The sequence below is a fragment of the Chamaea fasciata genome, unplaced genomic scaffold (assembly GCF_029207755.1).
Source record: "Chamaea fasciata isolate MVZ Bird 193981 ecotype frontalis unplaced genomic scaffold, bChaFas1.0.hap1 SCAF_3, whole genome shotgun sequence".
Lineage (NCBI taxonomy): Eukaryota > Metazoa > Chordata > Aves > Passeriformes > Sylviidae > Chamaea > Chamaea fasciata.
Window position 1 is genome coordinate 26,126,368 of NW_027094088.1, and position 25,355 is coordinate 26,151,722.

The 25,355-nt window shown below is 49.3% G+C and overlaps 2 protein-coding genes across 3 annotated transcripts in view; one reads left to right on the top strand and one right to left on the bottom strand.

Annotated features, from left to right (window-relative positions):
* Positions 1-5,005: 5,005 nt before the first annotated feature.
* Positions 5,006-15,034, bottom strand: MRPL14 (mitochondrial ribosomal protein L14). The gene is made up of 3 exons (XM_066180399.1): positions 14,975-15,034; positions 7,616-7,702; positions 5,006-5,668 (listed from the first exon to the last, which is right to left on the bottom strand). Exons 2-3 carry the CDS (start codon positions 7,687-7,689, stop codon positions 5,302-5,304), a joined length of 441 nt encoding a protein of 146 aa, XP_066036496.1. The 5' UTR covers positions 7,690-7,702; positions 14,975-15,034; the 3' UTR covers positions 5,006-5,301.
* An 87-nt stretch (positions 15,035-15,121) lies between these two features.
* The window catches only part of TMEM63B (transmembrane protein 63B), a 48,030-nt gene continuing 37,796 nt past the window's right edge, over positions 15,122-25,355 (top strand). For both annotated transcript variants that reach the window (XM_066178396.1, XM_066178397.1), the window contains exon 1: positions 15,122-15,259. The gene's annotated coding sequence lies outside the window, so the exon portion shown is untranslated. The remainder of the gene's footprint in view (positions 15,260-25,355) is intronic.

The window sequence follows — 25,355 nt, forward strand, 5'->3', positions numbered from 1 at the left end:
TTAGAGGGTGCATCTGTGACAGGCCTAGGAAAATTTCCATCCTCTGTCCCTGACAGGTTCTGAGATAGGCTGACCAGCCTGGCATGCTCACTTGAGGCTCCACCACTGCAACAGCATTCAGACTAGATTCAGTGTCATTCACCACCCCATTTTTTATACTGTAGAACAGGAGAATCTACTCAGAAAATAAGTTGGCAAGGCTGTAGTTGGTTGCTAACGTGCTCAGGGGAGAGCCCTTTGGGCAGCAACCACACAAGCTTTAACCTTGGGCCTCTGCCCAAGTGGTTGACAGTGATGCCAACCCCATCCCCCTTCCCTCACTCCCAACTCTTTGCCCCCTCTAGCCCCTCTGCATTTCCCAGTACAAGTGTCCATTGAGTTTCCCTGATGGACACCCTTTCCCTGCCCTTGCCTATCTCGAACAGTAGCTGCAGGATATAAACAACTGTCCAGCTGTTTCCCTTTCCTCGTTGCTCTTCCTGGGTCATGTCAATCCTAAACAGCACAGCCACATTCAGATGAGATGCAGACGTTTTAAAAAATTGACAGCCCTGACTTGTCTCATCAGAAGGGCTCAGCAGGGTCCTGCCACTGCTTCTGTGTGCAGCTGGGTGGAAAATGCTGCTCAGCCTGCAAACCTGAGGCTCAGCATGCCTTTCCCTCAGGGAAGGAGATCTGGCATCTGCCTCTAGATGAAAGACCCTAGCAAGGAGTGACAATGCATTCTGAGGGGGTTGTTTTGCATCAGAGTGGCCCAGCTCAGGGCTTCACAAGAGAGTCAGGCTGTGCCTCCCTGCTGCCCACCCCTGACTCCTGTTTTGCAGCCCCCTGCAATCCATGAGCAGCATCCTGCTGCTGTCCCTCCTCTTCCCAACCAGCTACCAGCCCCACGGGAGTCAGAATGCTACCTTGCAGACCGATCTTCCCAGTGATCTGCCTGGACCCTGACGCCCCTGGTTGCCCAGCAACCTTCCGTGGAGAAGGGACTCCAACGTAGTCACAGTTCTCTGGCTCTCGCCGGGGCTTTCCCCGAGCGAGCAGGTCAGGCTGGGTCCCCAAGAAACCTTCCCGCGGCCGGCCGGAGCTGCGCTGTCCTGCTGCGGGCCGGCGGCTGGGGACGTGCTGACCGAGGGAGATGATTTTGTGTCGTCGGTCAGGCTCGGGGGCCGGACGGGCGCGGGGCACGGGGCAGGCTGCCGGGCACACCATCGCGCCCACATTGCCATCTAGCCTCCCGCTCGGGGATGTGCAGCTCATCGCCCTGCCAGCCGAGCCAGGCGTCCCGTCTCCGGCTGCATCACCCCCAGTTCGGCCGAGGTTTCAGCTCCCTCCCCCTCCTCCCAGCCCCCAAAGTCACCAGCTGCCTCCCCCGGCTCTGGGGTCCATCCACCCTGCTGGCACAGGGCCACGAGACGGGGCCGCCTCCCTCCCAGCCTCAGTCTCCAAGCAGATGGAAGACATCAGCTCCCTGCTGCATCCTTCCACGATAATCTGTCTCGCCCGCTTCCTTTCAGGGACACCTCTTCTCACGGTCAGTAAATCCCCAGTGTTTGCCTGTCTTTTTCCAGACCCCAGCCTCATCACATGTCTTTCATGGGCAAGCATCTTCCCAAAGGCCATCCTTCCCTACCCATGCAGGATGCCCTTAAAAAAGACACCTCTTCCTCAACTCCCATGGAAGAATGTCTGGGCACAAAGTCCCCATCATCACCAGCAAAAAGACACCCTATTGGGAGCTTCAGCTGATGGAAATCCTATATCCAAATGCACGGGAATGTACACTAACCCAAGGACCCAGCTGGAACTGAATGGAGGGCACATTTGTAATGAGGCAAGAAGACTCTAGGACTCTGCCTTTGGCTTCCCCTTCCCGTTGCAGCAGGTGGCAGCTCCCCCAGAAGCTGCACAGGAGATGAGAGAACTCTTCCTAAGCATGTGTCATGCTGGAAAGTTTTTCATTTATGATACAGAATCATGTTAATAGCAGAATAATAAACAGGGACCAGAGGAGAGAATGACCTGGCAGCAGCCAAGATAGGAAGCATTTTGGTTTTTCTTCTCTCCTCTGAGGGAACCATTCCACCTGCCTGTAGCCATCCCTTAAGAAAAGGACCTGCAGGAAGAACTGCTACGCAGAGAGAAAATCACATCTGCTTTCCTAGTAGGATGGATGCAAATGGAAAAACCTCCCATTTGGATAGAGTTAAGCCTCAGTGGATTCCAAAGAAGGATACCCCAAGCCAGAGCCCAGGAAACCCAGTAGCTGCTCCCAAGACAGCACTGGCTCACTGAGCAGAGCATAGCCTGGAAGTTGAGAGCAAGCAGGTATTATCCCCTGTGCAGAAACAAAAGAGGGGACCTGGAAATGATGATCCTTGAGTAGGGTCTGCTCAAAGGGAAAGACAGAAAGCCTGGAGAACCCACATCCGCCTGGGCAAGGCCCCATCCATCTGCCCCTGCCTGCACAGGCTCTGCAGCCAGAGCAGCAGGGGATGACCATCCTGCAGCCATGGCAGGGCCCACATCATGGGATGGGAGGCGGCAGGCTATGGGCTCATCCACAAGCCTGACACTTTCCCCTCGGAGAGATACTGCTACAGGCAGCACCTGGAACTTGCCAAGCACAGAGCTGTCAACACAGGCAAGGGATTTCTGCTGAGACTATATTCCTCATCAGAGAAGACAGGTAAAAGCTGCAGGAGATGCACTATGGGATATGCTTAGCTTAGCTGTCTGCATGTCTGCTTATTAAGCTCTGAGATTAAGGGTTTAGTTCCACATGTATCAGTTTACTTAGAACTAAAGCATCACTTCACATTTTAATCTCAAGTATGCTGCATTGTCTTGCCCGCTTCCTCTCGTGCCCTCTCCCCATGACCTCTTCCTCAGCAAAATGCTGGAAAGTTATTAGCAAATATTATGTGAAATGTTTAATATCCAAACAGCAGGGTCTGGCATCCCATAAGAGATTCATAGCCCCTACAGTCAGGACAAGAAAAACAAGGATTATTTGCAGGCGCCCAGGTCCTGCTGGTTGATGCTTTGAGGCTGGAGTTGTTGCCAAGCAAAAATCTCCCAGTAAAGTGACCCTTCAGACAAGTTATAAACAAGGCTAGGCAGGACTGAGGTATTCAGATGGGGTGAACCCCACTTTAGCTCTACCCACAGACTGTACTCAGAAACAAAATACCCTGTACAAGTGCTATTTCTAATTCTATTCTCCAGCACTGTGTTAGTGGAAGGCATCTTCCTCTTCTGTTCTCAAAAGCATTTACATTAAGGAAGGCTGAGCTCCTTCTGTCTGCAGGAAGGCTGGGACAGACCTTTCAACTGGCTTATGATTTGTTAAAAAATTATAGAAGTATTTGTTTATGTGTTTATGTGTTTATCAGGGTTGGAGAAGTTTCAAAAGTTGCAGAAGGCTTTCTAAAGCAATTGAGTGGCATACTTTCCCTAAAAATCCATAAAAGCTTTTTTTTTTTTTTTTTTTAACCCCAAATATGATCCAGAAACAAATCTAACCGTGAAAAAAAAAGGCAATGGATAATGTCTGAGATGTCAGGCTGTGCCATGCCCTTGTGGCACCGAGGCAAACCCTATCCAAGGGAGGGAAGGCAGTCACACTTATCACTGTGACTACCACAGAGTTTGCTCACTGTCCCACTTAGAAAAATAGCATAAACATCTCTGAGCATAGAGTTCCTCCTGGAAGTTGACTGCACTCAGATTGACTGGAAACACTGAGTTCAACCAGGCAAGCATGTGCTCTGCTGCTGTGCCATTGGGCAGACACCTACGGAGGAGGCAAGCCCAGGGCTTAAAGGCAATGCCCATGGGGCACCGAGGACTTGGAGCAACAGACCCAACATTCCCTGGCCCATGAACAGCAAACAAGGAACGTGCTGCCAGCAGCTGATGATCCTGCTTTCCCACAGAACTGAGTTCACAGGGGAGTTTTACTTAGTGGGACAGTGCCATTACTTAAAGGTTAATATTCAAATTAAATCTTCAGTATAATCTTTTGTGTGTTACCTGGAGTAATGGAGTTTGAGGGGATCCAGGGCTTACTTTTTTCAGGGACAGTGTGGATTTCACAGTGGGGACCATGGGGCAGATACATCTGCAAGGAGTAACTGGAGTGTGCCATAGCTCAGCGCTGCATTCTTTAGATCTTCACACCGAGGAAATGCAGAGCCTAAGTAAGGAGCTTTCCCAGCTAACAGGAGGAGGAGGCAGAAGGGCAAGGAGCAGCCAGCCATGACTGTCACCCAACCTGTGACAAACTGGCCTAACTCCTGCTGACTGCACCCCCTGCACCCTCTCCCCCAGCACTGCTATGTTTAGGAGTACTCTGCACTGATGTCCCCAGCCATGAGCATCAAGTTTCTCTGCTCAGCTCCATAGAAAAGCAGCTCTTTGGCTCCTGGATCCCAACCAGTCCTGAAAGCAACAGAATAGCATTTGCCCATTGCTGTGCCTAAGCTTAGGAAACTGGACAACAGCCATCCTTACCAATAGCCCACCAAAGATGATGTCTGATGATGGTCCCCAAGAAGCAGTCCAAAAGGAAGCTTCTTTCTGTGGACCTTTCAGTCGGAACCCAGCCCTTGCATTAATCTGAGAACACAATTTTCAGGGGTTGGTCAGGTGGAGAGCACAGGCTGCACCTCAGCTCATCCTTTGGCTCCCCCTTCAGCTCCCCTTCCTACTTCAGCTTCCCAGCCTCTGGTATGCCCTGTTCAGGCACACACCACTGACTCTGCAGGCCATCATGTCCTCCTTATTCTAACTGTTCCTAAATACTTCTCTTAGGCAAAGACAGAAACTAGTCTTTTTATTGAATGTGCCTGAAGCACCCATAGTTCATTATGTATCTCTCCTACTCTATTACTTGTGAATACATTTTGTAGACCCCCAGTATCACTGGACCAGGGATTAAGTCTTGCTCCTGGGGAACTGGGAAAGGCAGAAATAGGAAAAGAGAGCATAAACAATACAAGACAAGGATTTTTACGTTCTCATTTTAATGATGACAAACCAGATTAACACCACAGGATGAGCAAGGGTGACTGACCGTTTCCCAAACATACTGCAGGTGTTCTGTGAAATAAATCAACCTTCTTTTGGAGAAAAAAGAAACCTATTTCAATATTTAAATTAGTTGCTTGAAATTCTTAACAGGAAGGAGAGATTCTTAATGAACATCAGCATTTTCATGTTTCACCCATTTCTGGAATAGGACCAAGGAACAGCTACTGTATGAAAGGATATAAAAGGGTTGCTGAAGACTTTTCTTAGCATTCATACAAAGTTGCGGGCAATAGCCAATACTTTGGAGAACTCGCCTTCTCTTCTTCGCAGTGTATAGGGTATTGGTGTCCTTATTCTAGTCCCTATTGGATTTCCATTATCTTCTATGAGTACCACATTGTTGGAATCAAATCTAGGTGTCATGGTGGGGCCAGGCATCTTGTGCCCTACAATTAAAGCCTTCTTCTTTTCTCCTTTGATAGCCAGAAGGATCTTATCTCCGACTTTGCCGACTCCAGTCTTGTTATACACATGGATGCATTTTGGTGGCCGGTGGTACGGCGTGTTCCCCAAGGTGCTGTTGTCCACCACTCGCACGCGGGTCAGTTTCTGTATTGCTCGGCACGCTCCGGTGATGCTGCCAAAAGACAGGAGAGAATGAGAGACAGATCTCCTCAGTAATCCTTGGGGAGCAAAGGCAAACCCAGCACAGAATCTTGTCATTACCCAAGCCACTCGGAAGGCGCCAGCAACAAATATATACCATATGGGTGACACACTGACTGCATTCAATGTGCTCTTTGAAAGCCAGATGCTGCTTTGGGCTTTGCACACTCTTCAGTAAATGTCAAATATAAAATGACCTTTCTACTCTTAAACACAACTAAAAGATGGCATGAAGAGTGACTTGCATATCATGGGCTTTTTAGCAACTGCAGATGATCCTGCTTCATTCTACAAGCAAAAAGAAGTGCTCACTTCAGTTTCAAACAGCCTGCAGAAGCTAAGACTCAAGTCAGCCTCTTTCAATCTTGCACACAGTCCCCAGCAGTAAGGACTTTTATGACCAACCTTCCTTTCAGTGAAGTCTGTGACTTTCACAGTTTTTTTCCTCTCAGTAAGACCTCTGAGGTCCTGCTGTGGCTGTGTTAAGCTGTTCCCAACTAGAATCTAAGAGATCACCACATTCCCATGTGGAAGGAATCCAGAGAGACACAATCTCTTCTGTACTCTTGCTTTGCAGGAGTAAGAAACAACATAAATGAACTGCACAATACTAAGTTGTTAGGTCTGCCTCTGAATATACTTGGGAACAGAAGGAACATCCATCCTTACAGAAACCATTATTCTTTTATTCAGTGAGCTCAAACTCAAGTGATTTGTTGCTTGTCTTCAAAGGACACCTAAACACAGACCACTGGAAAAGCAGGAAGATCCTTTCTGCTGCTAAACAACAGCTTTGCAGTGAGGTACTGGAAACATTCTGGCCAGAGTTGCAGGAATGCCAACCTGCTGCCAGCTGAACTACTCAGTGACAGCATAGGGAAGCAAGCTAACCATTCATCTTGTTTTTCAGAAGCATGTAAAGTAAAAAGGGACCATCATCCCTTCTTGAAGAGGAAGGGCCTGTATTTGCAAAGCTACCTAAAAGATGAGCATGCACACCAAATGTGGTGTGGATGGACATCAGTTGAAGCAAGTTTTTCTATATATGGTGAAGGAAGGCCGGTGGAGTCAGTATGCATTATTAGTCCAACTGCTCCAGAGGTCAAGCAATGCCTTTCAAGATCTGTTTCCCACAGTACAGACCCACTTTAGTTTTCTTCTCTCTCTCAGAAGTCACTAATCTCTGCAAGCAGCCACCCTCTTCCATCCCATCCTCTGGCAGGGATTGCAGTACACCACACTCTCTCCTCTGCCACCATCTGTGGCCACACAACAGGGAAAGCAGAAGGGAGGAGGCTGAAAAAGGTAAGTGTTGTCACAGGAAGAAGCAGGGAGAACCTTGGTGGGACCAAGTGTACAACACAGCAGTAGCAGATATAAATGTGACTGTCCAGGAACCACTAGAATAGACAAGAATAAATGCACTGGAAGAACTTTTCCTTTCCTTTTTTTCTTCATTTCTGCCACAGTCTTGGAGCAATACCCCACAAAGAAAAGGTCTCCCCATTAAGATTTTTGAAGTCCTGCTCACCAATGAGAGGGAGACTTCACCTCCCTCTCATTGTCAATTATATATGCTTTAAATGTATATTGGCCAAAGCTCTCATGCAGCCCACTTACAGAGAAATCCAGGAAGACCTGGATACCTCCTCTGGATAGCTCCCAGGACTATCACAAAGCCTAGCCCTGAGCAATGTCTCAACCCCCTCTCTAGACCACAGTCCTAGGAAAGACTATTCTCATCTTTTAAACTGAAGTCCTGACCCTTCAAAGAGTTGCAGTGATTCCCCAAACTAGCAGGGTGTAGTGTGTACCCTTTTGAATTACAAATGCTGTATCTTATTCTTGATCTACTCAACAGCATCTTGTTCCATCATGAAACATTCTGAAGAAAGCAAAAGCAAAATTTGAAAGTTACCTGAACTGTCGTTGGATCACAGCAGTGGTTAGATGGGTTAAAGGTAAACCAAGTCGTCTATTCAAGAGAGCCATTTGGTAACCAAGCCTGCAAAAGAAACAAAAGAATTATTAACTCTCGAAAATGGACAGAAGTTGGTTTGCTTTCTTTCCTTTACAAGAAACGCACACTAGGGCCTCAGCAACTATTTAGATGCTGCAATCCACAGGACACAGAGTGGTATCAGCATCTGCAGCACACTGCAAGCAGATCTACAACCCCTGCCTGAATTCAGGAGGCAATTTAACTCAGACACATATACTACAAAGCTGGATTCAATATCACTGCATTGCAGTTTCCCACACACAGAGGTAAGGGCCCTTCTGTGTGCATTTTGAATCATGTAACAAGAAGCAGGTTTGAGAATTTCAGATGTGAACTGGTTTAGAGGCTGCAGTGCCCAGTAAAAGCCATCATGGTTACTCGTAAAAGCTACCAGGGTTACCTACAAAACCAAGCAAAAGGCCAAATAACCTACAGATTGGCAGCTGTATCACAGCTTCAGGAAACAATTTTCCAGACAAGAAACAAGTCAGGGCTCCACTGGTGAGGGCACGCTGTCTCTGAGCATACAAAGGTGTGTTAAGCAGCCTGTTTATAGACCACAGTTACACCGCTGCCAGTCCTGCCCTGTTCAGTCTGCCCAGAGAAAAGAGTTCCCTGTACCTTTACAGTGCTGGCTCAATGCTACTGTACACTGTCCACCCTGACTGCAGCAGAGCTGGGTGACAAGGATAACCTCCGACTCAGAACCACACCCTCTTCCCTGCCTACACCTATGGCAGTTCCCTAACCTCATTCTGTCACGTTGAGAGGGACCAGCTTGCCTGTGCAGTCACAAAGGCTTATCTGAATCCTGATCACTTTCTCAAACATCATTAAGGGAGTGATGACCCAGGTGGTTATGCCGGCAGATCCAAGTGAAGGGAGGAAACAGCACAGACCTAGAGCCAGTCATCTTTCGGGCCAGCTCAGGTACAGCTAAGACTTTCCACCTGACTGCAACTACTACCATGTGACACTGCTTGCTGTGACCTTGGCAGTGTAACCAACACGTGCTCTGCTTCTCTCCTTTCTAAAGCAAACACTAAAAATCCATCGACCTCATCTCTCTCTCTGACAGTTCTGACAAGTTTTGGGCTAAACTACACTAATACATTTTAAAGCCCTTTTTTAAACTCTTATTTTAAAAACAAAGCTGAGTCAACTTCTCTAGGGAGAAAAAAATACCCACAGAGCCTTCCGACAGACAACGCCACAGCTCTTATTACAACCAAGTAAAGTCCAGCCTAAAACTTCACTCCTTCTTTCATTACTTTTTTTCTCCAACATGTTTGCTTACTTGGGGACGTATTTAAGTTTTAGGGTTTGCAGTCGTTCTACACAGCATTACCTGGGAGCACAATGAGAAGCACAGGACACATGCACCACAGCAGTTTCGAGTGGTGCTACCTGAGCAAAGCACAGGTGGCAAACCAACTCTGTCATACAAGTTTGGAAGAGAACAGCAAGAGCCAAAGCTTTTATCTGTTTATTAAAAAAAAAAAAAAAAAAAAGCCACTTTTCTGTGGAGTAGACGATCATCAAATGAGTCGAGGGTTTGCCTACATTGTCTTCTCTCTGAAATGAGACTCCAAAAAGGCTGTCTTAATGCCACATGTCCCTACCTAGCTGTGTGATCCTAATGACAGCAAGGCCCTGTTGCATTTACAGTGCTGCTGACAATCAAGGTCCAATACCTGGCCTTGCTGCTGCTCAGATTTCTAAGCAAGTTCAACTATGCTGACCTGCTTTAAGTCTACCATCTGCCTGTGTCCTGTTCTGCACATGGGTGTGCTGTTGCCCCATGTGAAATTCAGACTTGGTGGGTAATAATGCTCCTACTTCCTCCAGAATCACTAGGAGCCTTTGGATCCCTCTACAAAACCCGAACAAGCAGCAGCAAGTTGGCCTCACTGTTGTCTTTCATGGACACTTCTTGGGGAGTTCAAATACCACTGTCACCCCTATCTCTACTTCCTAGCAGGCATGGTAGCCTTGGTGGCTGGAGGTGTGTCTGCTCATCCTCACCATGACATAAGACCAATAGGAGAAGTCTGCAGGCTCATGACAAGGCAGGCACAGGTGCAGGCTCTGCCTGCTGTCAAAGGGACAGCAGCATCAGGATCAGCATAGCCAGATGTGCTTAAAGTACATCTAAAATGTGCTAAAGTGCTGCCTAAACTCTGATTTCACTCATTGCTTCTGGGAGAAGTCACTCTTTGTTTCTAACTCATGGCAGCAGTGAAGGTTTGAAGTTGCAAAACTACTAGCGGAAGCATCAACAGCATTAAGTGTCCAAGGACTGTTTATTTTTCCAGATGACTCAGTACCCTGTTCTTAGCTAAGAATTATTCCTCAGCACATTAAGAAGTGTCACAAGCTAAGAAATTTTGCATGATTGATTATTTGGTATGAAGCATCCTGTTAGCAACTGAGTAAACAGGGGGGATGCTTCCAATTAGCAAGAGGGTTCAGGGTGAAGGGAATGGAAGAATGCATCTATGGCATGAAGAACAGCATTCAAGGGTGCAAGTGCGTTCAGAGTGAATCACAGCTTCAGCTATTGTAACATGCCAGTTTCCTTTCTAGAAAGGAACAGCCAATAGTCTGGGTCTGTCTCCACGTGCTCCTCAACCAGACCCAGTCTCAATTTAATCCCTTGATCCCTCTGTGGCTGTGAACTTCATCTCTCCTGCCCTCAGTTTCCCCCTGTGGAGTTGCTAATCACTGAACAACTAAACTTCGAAGGGCACAGAAGCCATTATTTCCTCTGCCACACTTGCTGCTGCCACATGAACACTCTGAGCCGGTGCCAAAATTGAAGAGCTGCTATAAATCAATGACAGCCGTCAGCCCCAGTGCCCCCAGCACATTTCTCCTTCCCAGCACACGCTGCCTCACACCAAATTAAGAAGGCTCAGAGGAAGCTGCACTTAGGCACAGGAATGCATATGATCCAAGTTTGCTTCTGGCTCTCCCCAGGTCACCAGGTTTCAGTGCTCACAAGCGTATGGGAAGAGTAACCCCATGACCTTTAAGCACAGGAAAATTCATAGGAATTCCCAGAAGCCTGCCATTGGTACTGCCCAACTGATACAGGCAGGAGTGCACTTCAAAGTACCCTGGACAAGCAAAAGACCACCACTTGCTTAGTACTTAGTCACTAATACACTCCTGCTTAATACTTAGTCACTAATACACTCCCGACCAAGCATTTATCTTTGAAGGGACTTTTGGAGGTCATCTAGTTCAATCTCCTGCTTACCCAGGATTAATTTCCAAGTTTTTCATGCTAGGCAAGAGCTGTTCTTAAACAGACACTATCCTAAAATGAGAGGCCTAACACAAAGGCAACTGTTGATATAATATTGACCACTCACAGCTGCACCAAAGCAGCAATAAAGAACCATGCAGCAGAATCTCTTGCTGTTTCTACCCTGCTGCCCCTAATTTCTTGTAGTGGCTCCATCTCATAAAAATCACAGTCACAGAGACGCTTTGCCCCTCTCCACGTATCTGTTAGAAGTTATCACAGACCTCAGACAAGTGCTCAAAGTAACATTCAGAAAAGGGTGAGGAATTTGTTAATCCAATATTCACTAAAATGACCCTATTTCTGCATCACTGAATTACTTTTGAGCATGCAATAACCTGCTACTGCAAATACTCTTCTCAAGGGCCCTTCCACCTGACCCCATTCAATGCAAAAGACCGACATAAAATTCCAACACTGCTCAACAAAGTATCTCTTCATCAGTTATAAACGTCTGGAAGTTATTTACCCACTGCACCATTTTCAAGTGCTCTAGCTATCACCTTCAGTGGTTTTCCTTGATATTAAAGAACTAACTTTGTATTTACTGCAATCTTGAGTGGCTTTTGAACAGAGAAATTCTGGAGTTTCATCACAGCTAATCAAATTGGAAAATACAAAAAAATACATGAACACTATTTTCATCAAATGCATGCAAACTCATGAGTAGACCACCTTAGGGAACTGATACAGAGCCAGACATGTGCCAGACAAGGAAGACAGGATTACTTCCTCACTTTGAATGGACATCAGGGCACACAGCACCAAGAAAGGAAGCCCGGTGTCCTCCCAACACACATTTCCATCACCTCCCTTATACTGGCTTTAGCACTTATGTAAATCAGTCACAGTTTTCAGCTAGCTCAGTTTCTTGATCCAGCTCAACCTGAAGGCACACGAACACTGCTGCAACAGAATGTGGCACAACACAAGACTGGGACTTCTTCCACTGGTAACCCAGACTTATGTGGTGACAGTATCTCCAAACAAACACCAGGAGATTTGGACAAGAAAATGATCTCTTGTCATTTCAGCAAAAACCCTGGTGTGCTTCCCAAGAATGGTCTGCATGAATCTGCTCTACTAATACAGCCATGGGAGCTGAAAAGGTCTGCATCTCAACACTCCAGAAGCCAGTGAAACAGCTCTGACCAAGTTCTTATCAATGTTGTATATCCTAGAAAACAGTCAAGGCACCATTCTTACCTTTGCCTGCATCCTGGAGTAAATGTAATTTTAAAGAATGCTATTACCTGGCAATCCAGTAGTACTTTCCTTTTCAATCACAAGTTTTGGAACTAACCCCTCCTCCCTATATTCCCAAGATCTGTAATTCCATATTCATTTAGCTACTCCTTTTCCTTCTTTCTGTTGGCAACTCATTCACACAGACAGGCCCCATGGAAAACCAATGGAAGTTACAAAGCAAATGCTGAGGCCAACTACCCAAAGCCTGCTGTCAGAGCCAAAAAAACCCGGTAAAAATATTCTTCGCTTTTATAGCAGTGACCTGAGCTGCACAGTCAAACAGTGGGGACCAACATCACCTTTATTCTTTTAAAAGATCAAACTAAACATGCTCCAGGCACCATAAAGACTTGAACTGCATCTGTCATCCATCATTAAAACACAGGAAATAAACCCAAGACAGTACCCACAACACAAATGCCTAAACCCCTACTCTGCCACTGCAGGTCTATTTATAGGTCTGCCACAGTGAGCTGCAGGAGCCAGCTGTGAACTACAGAACTCAATCCATTCACAGCTCTCCTCAGAAAGGAAACAATGTGATTAAGGGCTGTAGGTGTTAAAAATACACAAGATACTCATTACCAAGACATAATTGGTTTTACCCTAATGACAGACAAAAAGGCCAGCATCTACAAACAGGAATTAAGTATTTTTAAAATCTGTTTATGAATAGGATTAGCTATTAAACAGGATATTTACTGATCCAAGTTACCAACAAAAACTCATTACAGGTACATCTGTTAAGAATTTTGAAGGCAAACACACAAACCTCATTTTTCAGACCACAGCTGGGAAGGGCAGATAACAAGAGCTGCATGCCTTTAAAATAAAACTTATTTTTGACATTTTAAGTATCTAGAAGTCACAACTCTAAAGTACATATGGTACTTATTGTTCTGATATCCAAACACCTAAAATCATCCTATATATTCATATTCAGAGCACTGTACTAAAATTGGGAGGGGTTTTTCCCAGTGCACCAGCAGAAAATTAAGCTACAGAGAGAACAACTATCTGCGTGAAGTAAAAGGAAATGAGCAGCAGAGCAGGTACTGGATTAGCCCCAGAATTTCTCTCTGGTGGGCCTGTGGGGTCTGAGGTGAAGCCAAGAAAGGTCCCTCTCCTGTCTCTGCCTTTTGGGAATTACATGTGAACTCAAAGAATTGCCCACACTATTGCAATTTTACACTGCTGTCACCTCTTAAATGTCTCTTTACTGGTTTTAGAAGTACTGAGGTCTAGGGCAAGACAATGGTGGAAAGCCACAAGACCAGATTTGGTTCCCAGCCCCGACCTGGGTGGCCAGGCCCCAAGCAGTAAGGTGCAATCACAGCCCAGACAGCAGTAACCACGCTGGGGGGAGCTGTGGCAAGCAGAACAACACAAACAAGAATGAAGAGGAGACGGTGTATAGCTATGTCTTGACCATGAAAAAAGGTCAGGAACAATTGACCTAGGCTAGTTCACAGAACAAAAAATTATTGGTTCTAGGTCTTCCTGATAAAGCTGTACGAGAAAAGGACGCCTAATGCTGTCAGAATTCGGGATTAAGAGAAACATGACGTGGAGACAAAGGCATGCTCACATGGCAAGGCAGGACAGAGCTACCTGCAGCTTTGGTGGCATAAGCCTCATTTCTCACTCAGAAACTTCCCTTAACTCAGTCTCTCTCCTTCCAAACAAGACCCTCTCAGGCAAGCCTGGAGAGCTCTAGAACCACAGAAGCCAACAGAGCTCAGACGAGCATCTGTGTCCTGCTGTTAAAAAGGCTGGCTTGCCCACCTGTTTTTACTACCAAGATTAAGTTATTCATGCTTTTAAGAAATACGTCATACTGTGTTTTCCCCCAATTGCCTCCCCTTACTCACTGGACCTCCAAAAGAGGTTTCTGGAGAATAACCAGGAGAGCACAGACTAGCACCCACACTTCCCGAGTCCCCATGACACGCGTGAGTAAATGCCACACTCGTCAGGACACAGGAATTTCGGTCTAACTTTTCTGCATGACTACTCATACCCACAAAAGCCTAACCCCAGCATCGCAGCCCCACACGAATTCTGAGCAAAGAAACTCTCTGAACATGCAGGAACTTCAGAAGAGTGTTTTTGCTCTCCCGCAGGCCACACTGCGGAGGCGCGGACTGCAGTCCAGTGGGAGCACAAGTGTGCAAGCGACACAAAGGCTCCAGTCCCTAGCTGCTTTCGGGCGATGTCACCACCCACGGCCGCGCTGCGTGCCGCTCCAGCATCTTCGGGACAGCGTTTCTGCGTGCCTCCAGAGCAGAAGCTCATGCTCAGGGTTGGCACGTTTCAAGCCCTGTGCACAGGGGCACCTGCAAGCGGCTCCCTCCAAGGCACGGGCGGCAGGGCCGGGACCCGGGAGGGCCCGGCCAGCTCTAGATCCCACAGGCGAGCACGGCAGCGACAGAACCCCAGCGCCCGGGGGCTGAGAGGGGCCGTCCGCTCCGCGAGCCGCTCGGCCACAGGGCCGTGTGAGGGCCTGGCGCCAGCCCCGGGAGAAAGACAGCACGCCGGGAGCAGGCTGGCCCGGCGGCGGAGCAAGGCCCTCTACCGGCCCTGCGGTACCGAGCTACGCTGCGCTGCACCCGACCCGTCCCGTCCCGTCCCGTCCCGTCCCGTCCCGTCCCGTCCCGTCCCGTCCCGTCCCGTCCCGTCCCGTCCCGTCCCGTCGCCCCCCAGCCCCCCCCGCGCACCTCCGCGTGGAGCGCGCGCGCCCTACCGCCCGGCGCAGCCCCCGTGCGCAGGCGCGGGGCCGCGACCCCGCCCCCGCCACTGCGCGAGCCGGCGGCTGCGCGCCCCGCCCACCGCCGGGGCCCCGCCCCCCGCCGAGCGCAGCCGAATCAAGCCGAGCGCAGCCGAACCGAGCCGAACTCAGCCGAGCCCAGCGGTCGCCGCTCGCTGCCGAGAGCGGCGGGGAGCAGCGCGGTACCGCAGCGCCCGGCCCGGCCCGGGGGGAGCCCGTCCGCGCTTGACACGGGGTAAGGAGCCGCCGGTCAGCGGGCGGGAGCTGGGGTACGGCGGGGCGCGGTGGCCGCGGCCGCTCCCGGCCCGGAGGGTTTTTGCAGGCGGGGATGGGGGGGCTCCGCGGTGGCGCCTCAGGCCGTGCTGAGGGCAGGGCGGGCCGGGCCGGGCCCGCGGCCGTTGCGCCGAGCCCGCGGCGGGGGCGGCCGGGCCGGGGGCGCCGCTGCCATCTTGGGGCGGAGCGGGGCGGGGGGCGCGCCCGGGGAGCGGCCTGGGCTGCCCGCCGCCCCGAGGCCGCCCGAGGTTTCCTTCTGCCCCCCTGGCCCCTGTCCTTTGCCGACCCTCGTCTCGGCTGCGGTTGGGTAACGGGGTTTGTGCACTTCGGGGGTCTCCTGCCCGCGGCGCGCCCCTCTCTTCTGCGGTCGACGCTTTTATGCGTGTTGGGGCGCGGAGAGCTGCCTGCCCGCCCCCCGCCGCTCCTGCGGGCACCGCTGTGAAGGAGAGCAGCAGGGAGGCAGGAGAGATGTTCCGAGGGTGGTGGGAGTAGCGAGCAGGTTTCTGATATTGCCCTGCTTCTCCTCCCCTGGAATACTTGACAAAGGGCTATTGGATGTGGTTCATCTCCGTGGCCAGATAGGCAAGCAGCCCCTTTTTGCTCTTGTCTCGGTCGCCAACCCCTCCACATCAGAAAGCCATGTTTTTTTCTCCTGCCGTAGAGTGCACCCTTTATGTAGCTACCTGCTGGAGGGGGCATCACGCCAGCAATCTGCAATGTGGCTGCAGTCAGCCCGGTGTTCTCAGCAGGTTTGGTAGATCCCAGCTGGATGGAGAGCAGGTGTTTTGGCAATTTGAGGTTCTGGGCACCTCCCTCCCTTGCTCTTCTCGATATTAGAAGTTAGAAACAAAAAGCCTATCAGCGTATGCTCAGGGTGGCTAATTTAGTTGTGCTTAGTCCTAGACGAATCCCCTTTCTCCTGGATTTATTTGTCTGTTACTGTGAAAGCGTCCTGCTACGTGGTGCCATTCTCTGGAGAAAGCACACACGCAAGGCCATGGGCCGTGGGGCAGGATGTCGCAGGGATCACAAAGCTACTGAAGGGTTGCGTGGCTCGGGTGCCTTTTGGGTGGTGCTGCCGATGCCCCACCTGAGTGTGGGACTGAGCCTTTGCAAGTGCATGGCAGGGACCAGTGCCCCTCCCTTCCAAACAATCGCACTCTACAGTCCCTAATAGCTTTTATTACTCCTAATGCTTCTGAGAGAGCGCAGAGCTGACCACTCAGCTCTAACTGACTCCAGGAGGACTCCATTCAACCAGAAATAGCAAAGCATTACTTCTAATGATGACTGCAATTAGCTGGTATCTGCCGGGGGAGGCCTTTCTCATCTTGAGCTTTTTAGTAATAGGAACACGCTATCTTTATGGGGAGAGAAGTCCATCCTGCAGTCTTCACCTAGATGCCATAAGAGCAAAATAAACATCAAAGAAGATGCCTTCGAGGGGGTTGGGAAGAGCCTCTGGTTTGACTCATAAGTATGTTTTGTTGCACTAAGTTTACTCTATTTTTGTCTGTTCCTGTTTTGGGTAACCTTGGGTGGAACTGAAGCTACTGTATTTTCTGGGGGTGTCATCTTTCATGTCAAGAAGGCATCGCCACGAGGCTTTGCAATGCTCCATTTTCCTGCCCTTTGACCAGAGCACAGTGCAACTATCCTGAACTGTTCTGAGGCCATGAGTTGAGCCAAGAAAAGAAAAATCCCGAGTGTGCTATGCTTCTAGTTTACGTGGGGGGTTAATTTTTTTTTTTTTCTTTCTGGGCTTAAAATATCCTTGGTTATATTTTTCAGCTTTCCGCAGTAATAAAGCGGGCTAGGAACTTGCTTGGAGGGGGTTTTATATTGTTTACTTGAAAAAAAAAATCTTCACAATGTGTCTTCATTCTGGGAACTACAACTTCCAGAAAATCCCAGGTAGCTGGAGGTTAGCAATAAGAGCTGGCAGTGCCCAGCCCCTGTTCTTTGTCTGTTGTTAATTGCACTTTGCGGGAACCTCCTTTCAATGGGAGCCCCGCAGCATCCTGCCCGCGGCTCTGCTGCCCCCCGCCCGTCCACACCGGGGTCAGCCCCAGCCTGCGTCCTTCCTGCGGGCGCCCCGTCTCCATCCCGGCGGCCGGGGCGAGGCTGTGTGCTGAAAATCCGAGGACTGCAGGCGGCACCTCCCGCTCCCACCGAAGACAGTCGGGACCTTTGTCGTCTGACGTGAAGGCTGCGCAGCCGTGTGGTGCTCGGGGAGGGAGGAGGCCCCGGCTGTGGGATACTCCGTGTGCGCTGTGAATTGCAGACAGCGCTGGGTATGGATCCTGTGCCTCATTTGCATATCAAAGCATCTGAGAGCTCTGCCGTGGGTAGGGATGGGCAAGGATGATAAGGCTTGCTGAAGGCTGGCACCGGATCTTCCCCGGGGCTTTTTGTGATGCACAGATGAGACAAGATGATGGGAATGTTTGGAAAATGGAGTTTGTCTCCATGTCCTTGAATGACAGGACCATAAAGGCTTTTTTAATCGAGCTGCTTGTCCAGAGGGTGGGAACCAAGCAATGCTTGGTGACAGTCCTTTAGGCTGCTCCTTCCCTGCCCGCTCCTGCCACTGAGAGCTTGCTGGGTACCCACAGTGTCGAGCCCTGCAGATGCACACCCCCACCCCCCATCATCCAGCAGCTTCTGCAGCAAATGGCCTGTGTGCCAGCCTGCTGCTTCTTCTCCACACTGCCTCTCACACAAAGGGGCAGAGGCCCTGCTTGGAGCCTCAAAGCAAAGGGACAGATTTCCTGCTGCCTGAACTGGCTCTGCAGGGTCTCAGGTCTTTCCTGATGGCTCAGGAGGTGGTGGGGAGGGGGGACAGGGAATGGCCGAGCCTTGAATGGGCCATGGCCTCTGAGATACTGAGTGAGTCAGAGGAAGGTTTGGCTATGTCTGATCTCAATACAGCTGTCTGTTCTTCCTCCTGGCTCTGGAAATGAGCTGGGGAGCTTCAAGCTTGCTTGCAGGGTGAGCTGGAAACTGAAATGCAGGATTCTAGGAAGGGAGAGAGGTGGAGGTCCCTGTGTCCCTCTGCCACTTTGATCTTTGCAAGTGTCTTGCTGGTCCTGATGCTCAAGCTCCAAAGGACTGGACTGTGGGACAGACCCTGTCTGAAGGTAGCTCTGTGTTCATCGTGGGAGTGCCTGCTGTCTGGAACTGCAGTCCTTGTCCTCTTTCCTGTGCCCTGTACAGTTCAGGCTCTTGCTGGGAAGGGGTCCTCACCTTCCTGTCCACAGGGCAAGCTGGTGTGTGCAGGACCTGTCTTGAGCGTGGCCTTTTCAGGAGGCACCTCTCTGCCTGCAGCCTTTGTCTGTCAGAAGCATTCTGGCTTGTCCGGGATAGTGAGTTGGGGGGCAGGCCTGATGCATTGCCTAGAAAGTTGGTTAAAAGGAGAAAAATAAAAGTCAAGGAATGAGAAAGAAATGCATATCTATGTATACATTCTGCCACAGAGAGAGGGTGAGATTCATGGAGTCGCTGCCAAGCTTGTAGAGCAAAGGCTTGTGCTATAAAATGGCTTTTCTCTGAGCCTGGAGGCCTGTGCTTGGCACTGCCTTCTCACTTCATGTCTTTCCAGCATGGAGCTGGGTGTCTGCCCTCTGCTCCAAATACAGATTAGCTGCAGGAGGCCTGAGGCTGCCTTGCCATGAGAGATGCAGAACCCTTTCCTCCGTGTTTCCCTGCACATCGCTCATTGCCCTTTTTACAGGGTTTTGGTTGCAATGCTACCTGTTCCTTGCACATGTTTGCTGAGCAGTCCTGGAAAGGCTTCTGTTCTCCCCCTGGCTCTTGCATGTTGAAATTGTGTGCCTGTCATTGTCCTTTTTCTGTTTTCTCCTCCCTTCCTTTACTGCTTCTTACAGCCAGGTTGGGGAATGGAAACAGTTTCCTGGTATCCCAATGCTCTTGTGAGGCCAAACTCTTGGAGTGGCCATACAGTTTATATGGGCAAGACTGGCAATCCTGCTGGCATTGCCCACTGCATCTGAGCAAGGTCTCCTGTTCTTGATGTGCTTTGGCCTAGTTGTTGATGCCACCAGCCTCTGCCCACATGGTTATTGGGCTGGGAAGAGAGAGATCTCTTCTTTTATGCACGCTGCACGCTGTTTTTCCCCAGAGAAATTGGCTGTTGGTAGTACAGGTCTGGCTTAAAGAAAGGTTTTGAAGATGCCCATTTCTGTTGGCTGTTTGTGCTGTTGCATCAAAGAAAGGGCTGGATCTTTTAAATAACTGTGTATTAGAAAGGGGACACATTGTATCACCACGGGAGAAAGCAGTCACAGGCAGGGTTCATTCTGCCTGTTTTCAGGGTGTTCAGCTATTGCTTTTCTGAAGCACCACAGCCATGCTACCTCTGAACAGCAAGCTGGAAAACCTCCTTGCCTTTCTCTGTCTGGAAGAGTGACTGCTGCAGACCTTTCCTGTGTGTCTGTCCCCTCTCACTCCCTGGAAGGACTGTATGTCCCCAAGGCTACCCATATCCCTTCCCTGGGTGTGCTCATCACTTCTGCACCCCTGTAGTGTTTTTGTGCAGAGAAGTTGCTTGCTTTGACAGCCCCTTCTCAAGCAATGCTCTCTCAGGTTTCTGTTCAGGTCTCTGTTCCCAGCTTAGTGCAGAGCACCACTCTGCAGACAGCTAGCTGCCACCAGTGTGATGTGACCTCTGGCACTGTCCCCATGTGATGTTCCCTGTGGGGTGGTGGTGTGCTCTCTGCTGTTGACTTGCATGGAAGAACTGTTCCGGTGGGCACCCTTAAATCATCCACCTGCTCCTGATGTGCTGCTGGCGTGGGTCAGGGGAGAGTGCTGTTCTTACAAGTGCAATTTTGCACAAGAGTGCATTTGGTGGGAGAGATGTGTGCTAGCCTGGCCCTACCTTTGCCAGATAAACAGTGGCCTTTAGTGGAGTTTGTCAGGTCCCTTCAAAGTCAGAGACAGTCTTGGCATGATCTTGGACTTAGAGGAAGCTCAGATGGGGCAGCAGGCTTTGTCTTCTGCCTGAAGTAATTATCACATCTGATGTTTTCTGCTGGAGGGCAGAGAGTGCCTGGAAATGGCACAGACTGAGGAGGGTCTCTGAAGATGGCTTCAGGATACTTGTCCTCTTGAGGCAAAAATTTAGTGCCTTTGGGTCCCAAGGAAAATCTTAAAAGGGATTCATTCTTCATCTCCCTGTGTTTATGGCCTACATTGTACTTGTGTGAAGCCATTGAGTTTTGGAGGCTCTCAGGTGCTGCTGGTGAAGCTGATACCTCGGGGATGTCTGCAAACACCAGTGGGTGGTTTAATTTTCCTGGGCTCTGACTCGGTGCTTGAGGCACAGACCTGGCAGTGAAGGATTGTTGTGTGGCCGCTGAGCTGCGGTCGCTGCCCAAGGACTCGCTGTTACTCACAACACAGAAAAGGCAACTTGAGTTGGCATTAGTCACAAAGTTATAAATCTGGGAGGAAGGAACTGGGTTTGTGGTGGATGTGAAACTTGGTGTGAACTCCCAGCTAGGGCAGAAGGAGCTGATGCAGCTCTTGGATAGAAGGGCTTAGCTCCTGCAGGCGGGGAAAAGAGGAACAAATAAAATGTGACAGTAAGACCTTTGTCTTCACCTTGCAAAGAAGATCAGGGGTGATGAGTTAATTTTAAAAAGCAAATCCAGGCACAAATCAGAACAGGTGACAAGACTATTTTGGTAAATTAGATGTGGTCATATAGGCAAAGCCGTATGAAATTTCCCTGAAAGTACTTCCAGACTAAGGCACCTTTTGCATTGTGAGCAGCCACCAGAGAAAACATCTGGTGAAGGGACAGTCTGAGGTTTAATCCCTTGAAATACAGGGGAAAAGAGTGCGACTACATCCAGCCTGTGTTAATAAGCTAGAATAAACAGCTAGTGTTTATTCTATTAGGGAGGTGGGAGCAGATGCCAGTTAAAAATCACCAGCATCCATTTGTCTGGAACGTGGTGCATCAGGTTGGTCAACACCCCTGCCTTGGAAAATGTCCTGCCTCTCAGCTGAGCAGGGGTGATGGCTGTGATGGATCTTAAGTCAGCCTGTGTCAGTGACCCAAGTGTAAATCTTGTAAACAAAGGAGGAAGGGGTAGGAGGCAGGAAGCAAAGGATGCTCCATGTGGACCCTCAACTAATGGCAAAGCTGTATTCAAAAGAGATTCTCTCTGATCAAGAGACCCTAGCTAGGTAGGCAGGGGAAAATATTGGTATTGGCAGAATTTGGGGGTTCAGGATTAGTGCCCTTCTGGGGAGCAGAACACAAAGAAAGCCTTGTGCCAGGCTGTGTAGGGAGTGACACCTCTAAGATGCAGGAAGCAATTAGTGCTCTCCTGAGCAGAGATGAGGTGTTGCTGAAGGGCCAGGCTCAGATATAGATGCAACTCTTGGAGAAGGATGTGCACAAACAAGAGACTATCCAGCAGGGCAATAGAAATTAAGGTCTTTAGAAATATGATGTGGGTGGAAGGATGAGAAGAACTATGAGAAGAGCTGTGTAACCTGAGTAAGAAAAGGTGAAGGAGGGAACTTCATGGTCTTTTAGAATGTTCAGCAATGTATGTTTTTAGAAGACTGTAGTTGTGATGAAGACGGGGCAGGAAGTCACTTTACCTGTATTTAGGGAGTTCAGACTTTATGGTTCCCTGTAATATCAGTTGGGATAGTGAAGCAGAAATGGAGGATATCTTGAAGGGCTTTTTGGGGAGTTGGGGTGTTTGAAAGAAATTAAGTCAAAGTCTGTAGATCTGGGTGACTTGCTGTGTTCTCTGGGTTTTCTTGTTGCTCCTTAACATCTAAAGCTTTTTGTTGAGACTCCTCTACCTTATGAGGAGACAGCTCCAGTAAAACAAAGCACTCACCTGGCCCCAGCTGATGTAAGGTGATGCCCTGACAAACCTATGCCCATTCTCTGTGCATGTGCCTCTGGAATTGTTCCCTGCCTCTCCTTGTCCCATCCTTTCACCTGCCTCTGACTGATTTACAACATCTGTTCTCCTGTGGTGCCCAGCTACTTTGCCAAACAGGTACTTGAGAGCAGCCAGCACCCAACACCTCTCCAAACTCAGCACCCTAGCCAGTGAAAATGATTCATGAAACCAAAGATCACCCTTGCTTCTGGTTCCTGCCAATCTGTAAGGCAGTGCTTTGTCACTTGGAGCTGCTGGTTTATTTAGGGTCATTATGCCTGTTTTCAGTCTGTGAGATGATGTTTCTTCCTTAGTCCAGTGAGCAAACCTCGAAAGGGAGAAAGGTGAGATCCTGCAGCAGATGGCTCACTCAAATCTTGCTGCATCCACAATTTCCCTTTCACCCACTAACGCTGTAATGCTGTTAAAAATAAAAATGATCCAGTGTGCCTGACAGGATGTATCCCTTGTAAATCCCTGCTGCATAGTGCTCTTGGAATCTCATGCTCTCTGTCTTTATGTTTTATTACTGCCTGAGGTAGGAGGGGAATTTCAAAGCTAGTAGATAGCTCCTGACTATGGTTTCAAGTCAGAGAAGGCAAATGTTTTGATGTGCTTTAAAAATGGGGGGAAACCCCCAGCATTTCACTTCTTTGTTTTCTCTAAAGCTTTGTTCTAATTGATGAGAGCAGAGCTCTGGTTTGTAGGTAATAATGCAGTAAGCCTTTGTGTTTTCATCTGGGGAGTTGAGTGCTACAGGGTGGAGCTGAAGTTGCTCCAGGAGAGTCTCGTGGAGTAGGAGCCATAGCTCAGCTTTCCTCTGGTGGATATGGAGTGAGGGATGCAGCTTTGCAAAGGTTTAAAACCGTGGTGTGGTTGCAGTACTTGAACATGGTCTGGGCCATGCCTCTTGTCTGTGTTAGGTGTCTCCTCCAAAACACCTGCAGCTTCTGGCCTGCTTGATGTGTAGGGCTGCCTGGTCTGATTGCTCTGCTGATACATTATTTTAGCAAAAAATGCTCCTGCTTCTAAAGTCTGGTTTGATCCCACCACCTTAAGCCACTGAGAAGCAGTTTTGCCAGTATAACTGCACCTCCATCAGCAGACTTCTGCCTGTGCAGACATGTTGATTGCTTGGGTCCTTGCTTCTGTGTCTGACACAGCTGTGCTTGCAGATGTCTCTGGGGGTGGCTGGATGTGAAAGATCAAATGGAATCTTTAGATGGAGATTGCAATTCTGGCAAAGAGAAGAGATGGGGCAATCTAAGTAGAGGAGGTTGTCAGTTGAGCCTCTTTTCAGAGTACATGGGAGTGAGTGGAAGTGTCTGTCTGGTAAATGGAGAACAAAGAACGTTTTGGGTGGTGTTGGCAGGGATGGCTTTGCTATTTGAACAGCAGCACACATATTCTGCCTTGTGTTGTTTGCACTGCATTTCTTGGAGCAAGAAAATGAATTTTTTAACAAGTTCAGTGAAAGTAGACTGCAACCCTCCCAAGCAGTGGTACAGGTAGGGCTGTGTGTTGTGGCTGAATAGGTGTGTGGGCTGGAAACTCCCAGCCTAGTCCTGAAAAGCTGCTGCAGGGTGGTGAGCCTGTTTGCCCTGGGGCAAAGATGCCCACCTGCTCTTCCCTTTGTTCCCCTCTCCTCCCTCTGGTTGTTTCAGTCCTGTCAGTCATCCTCATCATCCTCTAATTGTCTTGAAGCCCACTCCAGCATTTCAGAGCATCCTTTGACTTGCAAAGAACATTTCTGATTGTGAAACCCACCCTTTCTACCAACTCCTCCTTTCTGAGCTGGATCTGGAGACTCCAGAGCTCTGGGCCAACACCCTCTCCTTCTATGCCAGCGCCAGGGCTTGGCTGCCTTGTTATTCCTGCTCTTCCCTCCCACTGAGATACGTGTACATTTTCATACCCTCTTTGCCTGCAGGAGTGTCATGGCAGGTGGATTTCAGGATCAAGGAGAGTTTGAGACTCAAATGTGGCTGGAGAGCGGTGGTTTGGTGTTGGAGATTTTATTTCTTGGATGTTTTGTTGGGTTTTTTTATGTGTCTGTACTTTTTAAAGTATGTGTGTTGGAGATGGCAGGACCTGGACAGCTGTACTATTGCCTGGTAAGTGAGAAGGCAAAAGAAAGTCCAGGAAGGAGACCTGCTGGTTACATGTTGCTGCCTGCAGTGCTGGGGGAGGAACCTCCTGTTCCTTCCCATACTGTGGTACCAAAGCAAATACCAGAGAGAACAGTCAAGATGTGGTTTCCACTCTCCTAATCTGGGTACTGTAAATGCCAGGGGAAAAGAAAAATGGTCAGGCATTTTGAGCTGACTCTGACATCCTCCACAGGCCTGGGGACTGACTTTGCTCTAGCATAAACCTGAACCCTACCTCTCCAGATAGGAGAGAACTAAAGGAGAAAACGTGACAGTGGAGACAGGTGGCAGATAGCAGGAGAAACTTAATAGCTGCATGATGTGTAGAATGAAGAGCCAATGGCTCGGGAGGGGAAGCTGGGGCACTGAGCGGAGCAGCCTCACTCCATCTGAAGGTAGATGCCGCCTGCAGACAGGAGGGCCTGTGCAGGGGCTGGCATGGGGTCCCATGGCTCAGACTAGAGATGGATGGGGAATGTTTCATTCCTTCTTTCTCATTCTTTTTGTGTTAAACTTGCAGCTTGGTGCCACTGCATCATCCCTGGAGGGCAGGAGCATTCCTGGTCCTGGGGAGCCTAAGCACTGACCTTGCATGGAAAATTAAACTAGCAGTAGCAAAACTTTGTAAGGTGTGCTGCTGCCCACCTGGGCATCTCCCTGTCTGCTTGGAGCTGACCAAGCTGGCAGGGGCAGGGTGAAGCTTTTGCTCTTGCAGTTGTTCTGTCAAGCAGCTGGGAAGCCATCCAAAAACATCTTTGGTTTTAATCCTGTGGCTAGTTACAAGACAGTTGATGCTCATCCAGGAGAGGGGTAAATTCAGAAGGGACAGCAGAGCAGTGACAGCTCCCTGCTGCTTTCCTGGGCCTTAACAATGGGAGCAGAGGTCCATCGCTGCAAGACATACCCTTCACCCCTAGTAACTCAACAGGGATTTCAGTTGACTGTAGGTGAGAGTGCAGGCAGCAACAAGTAT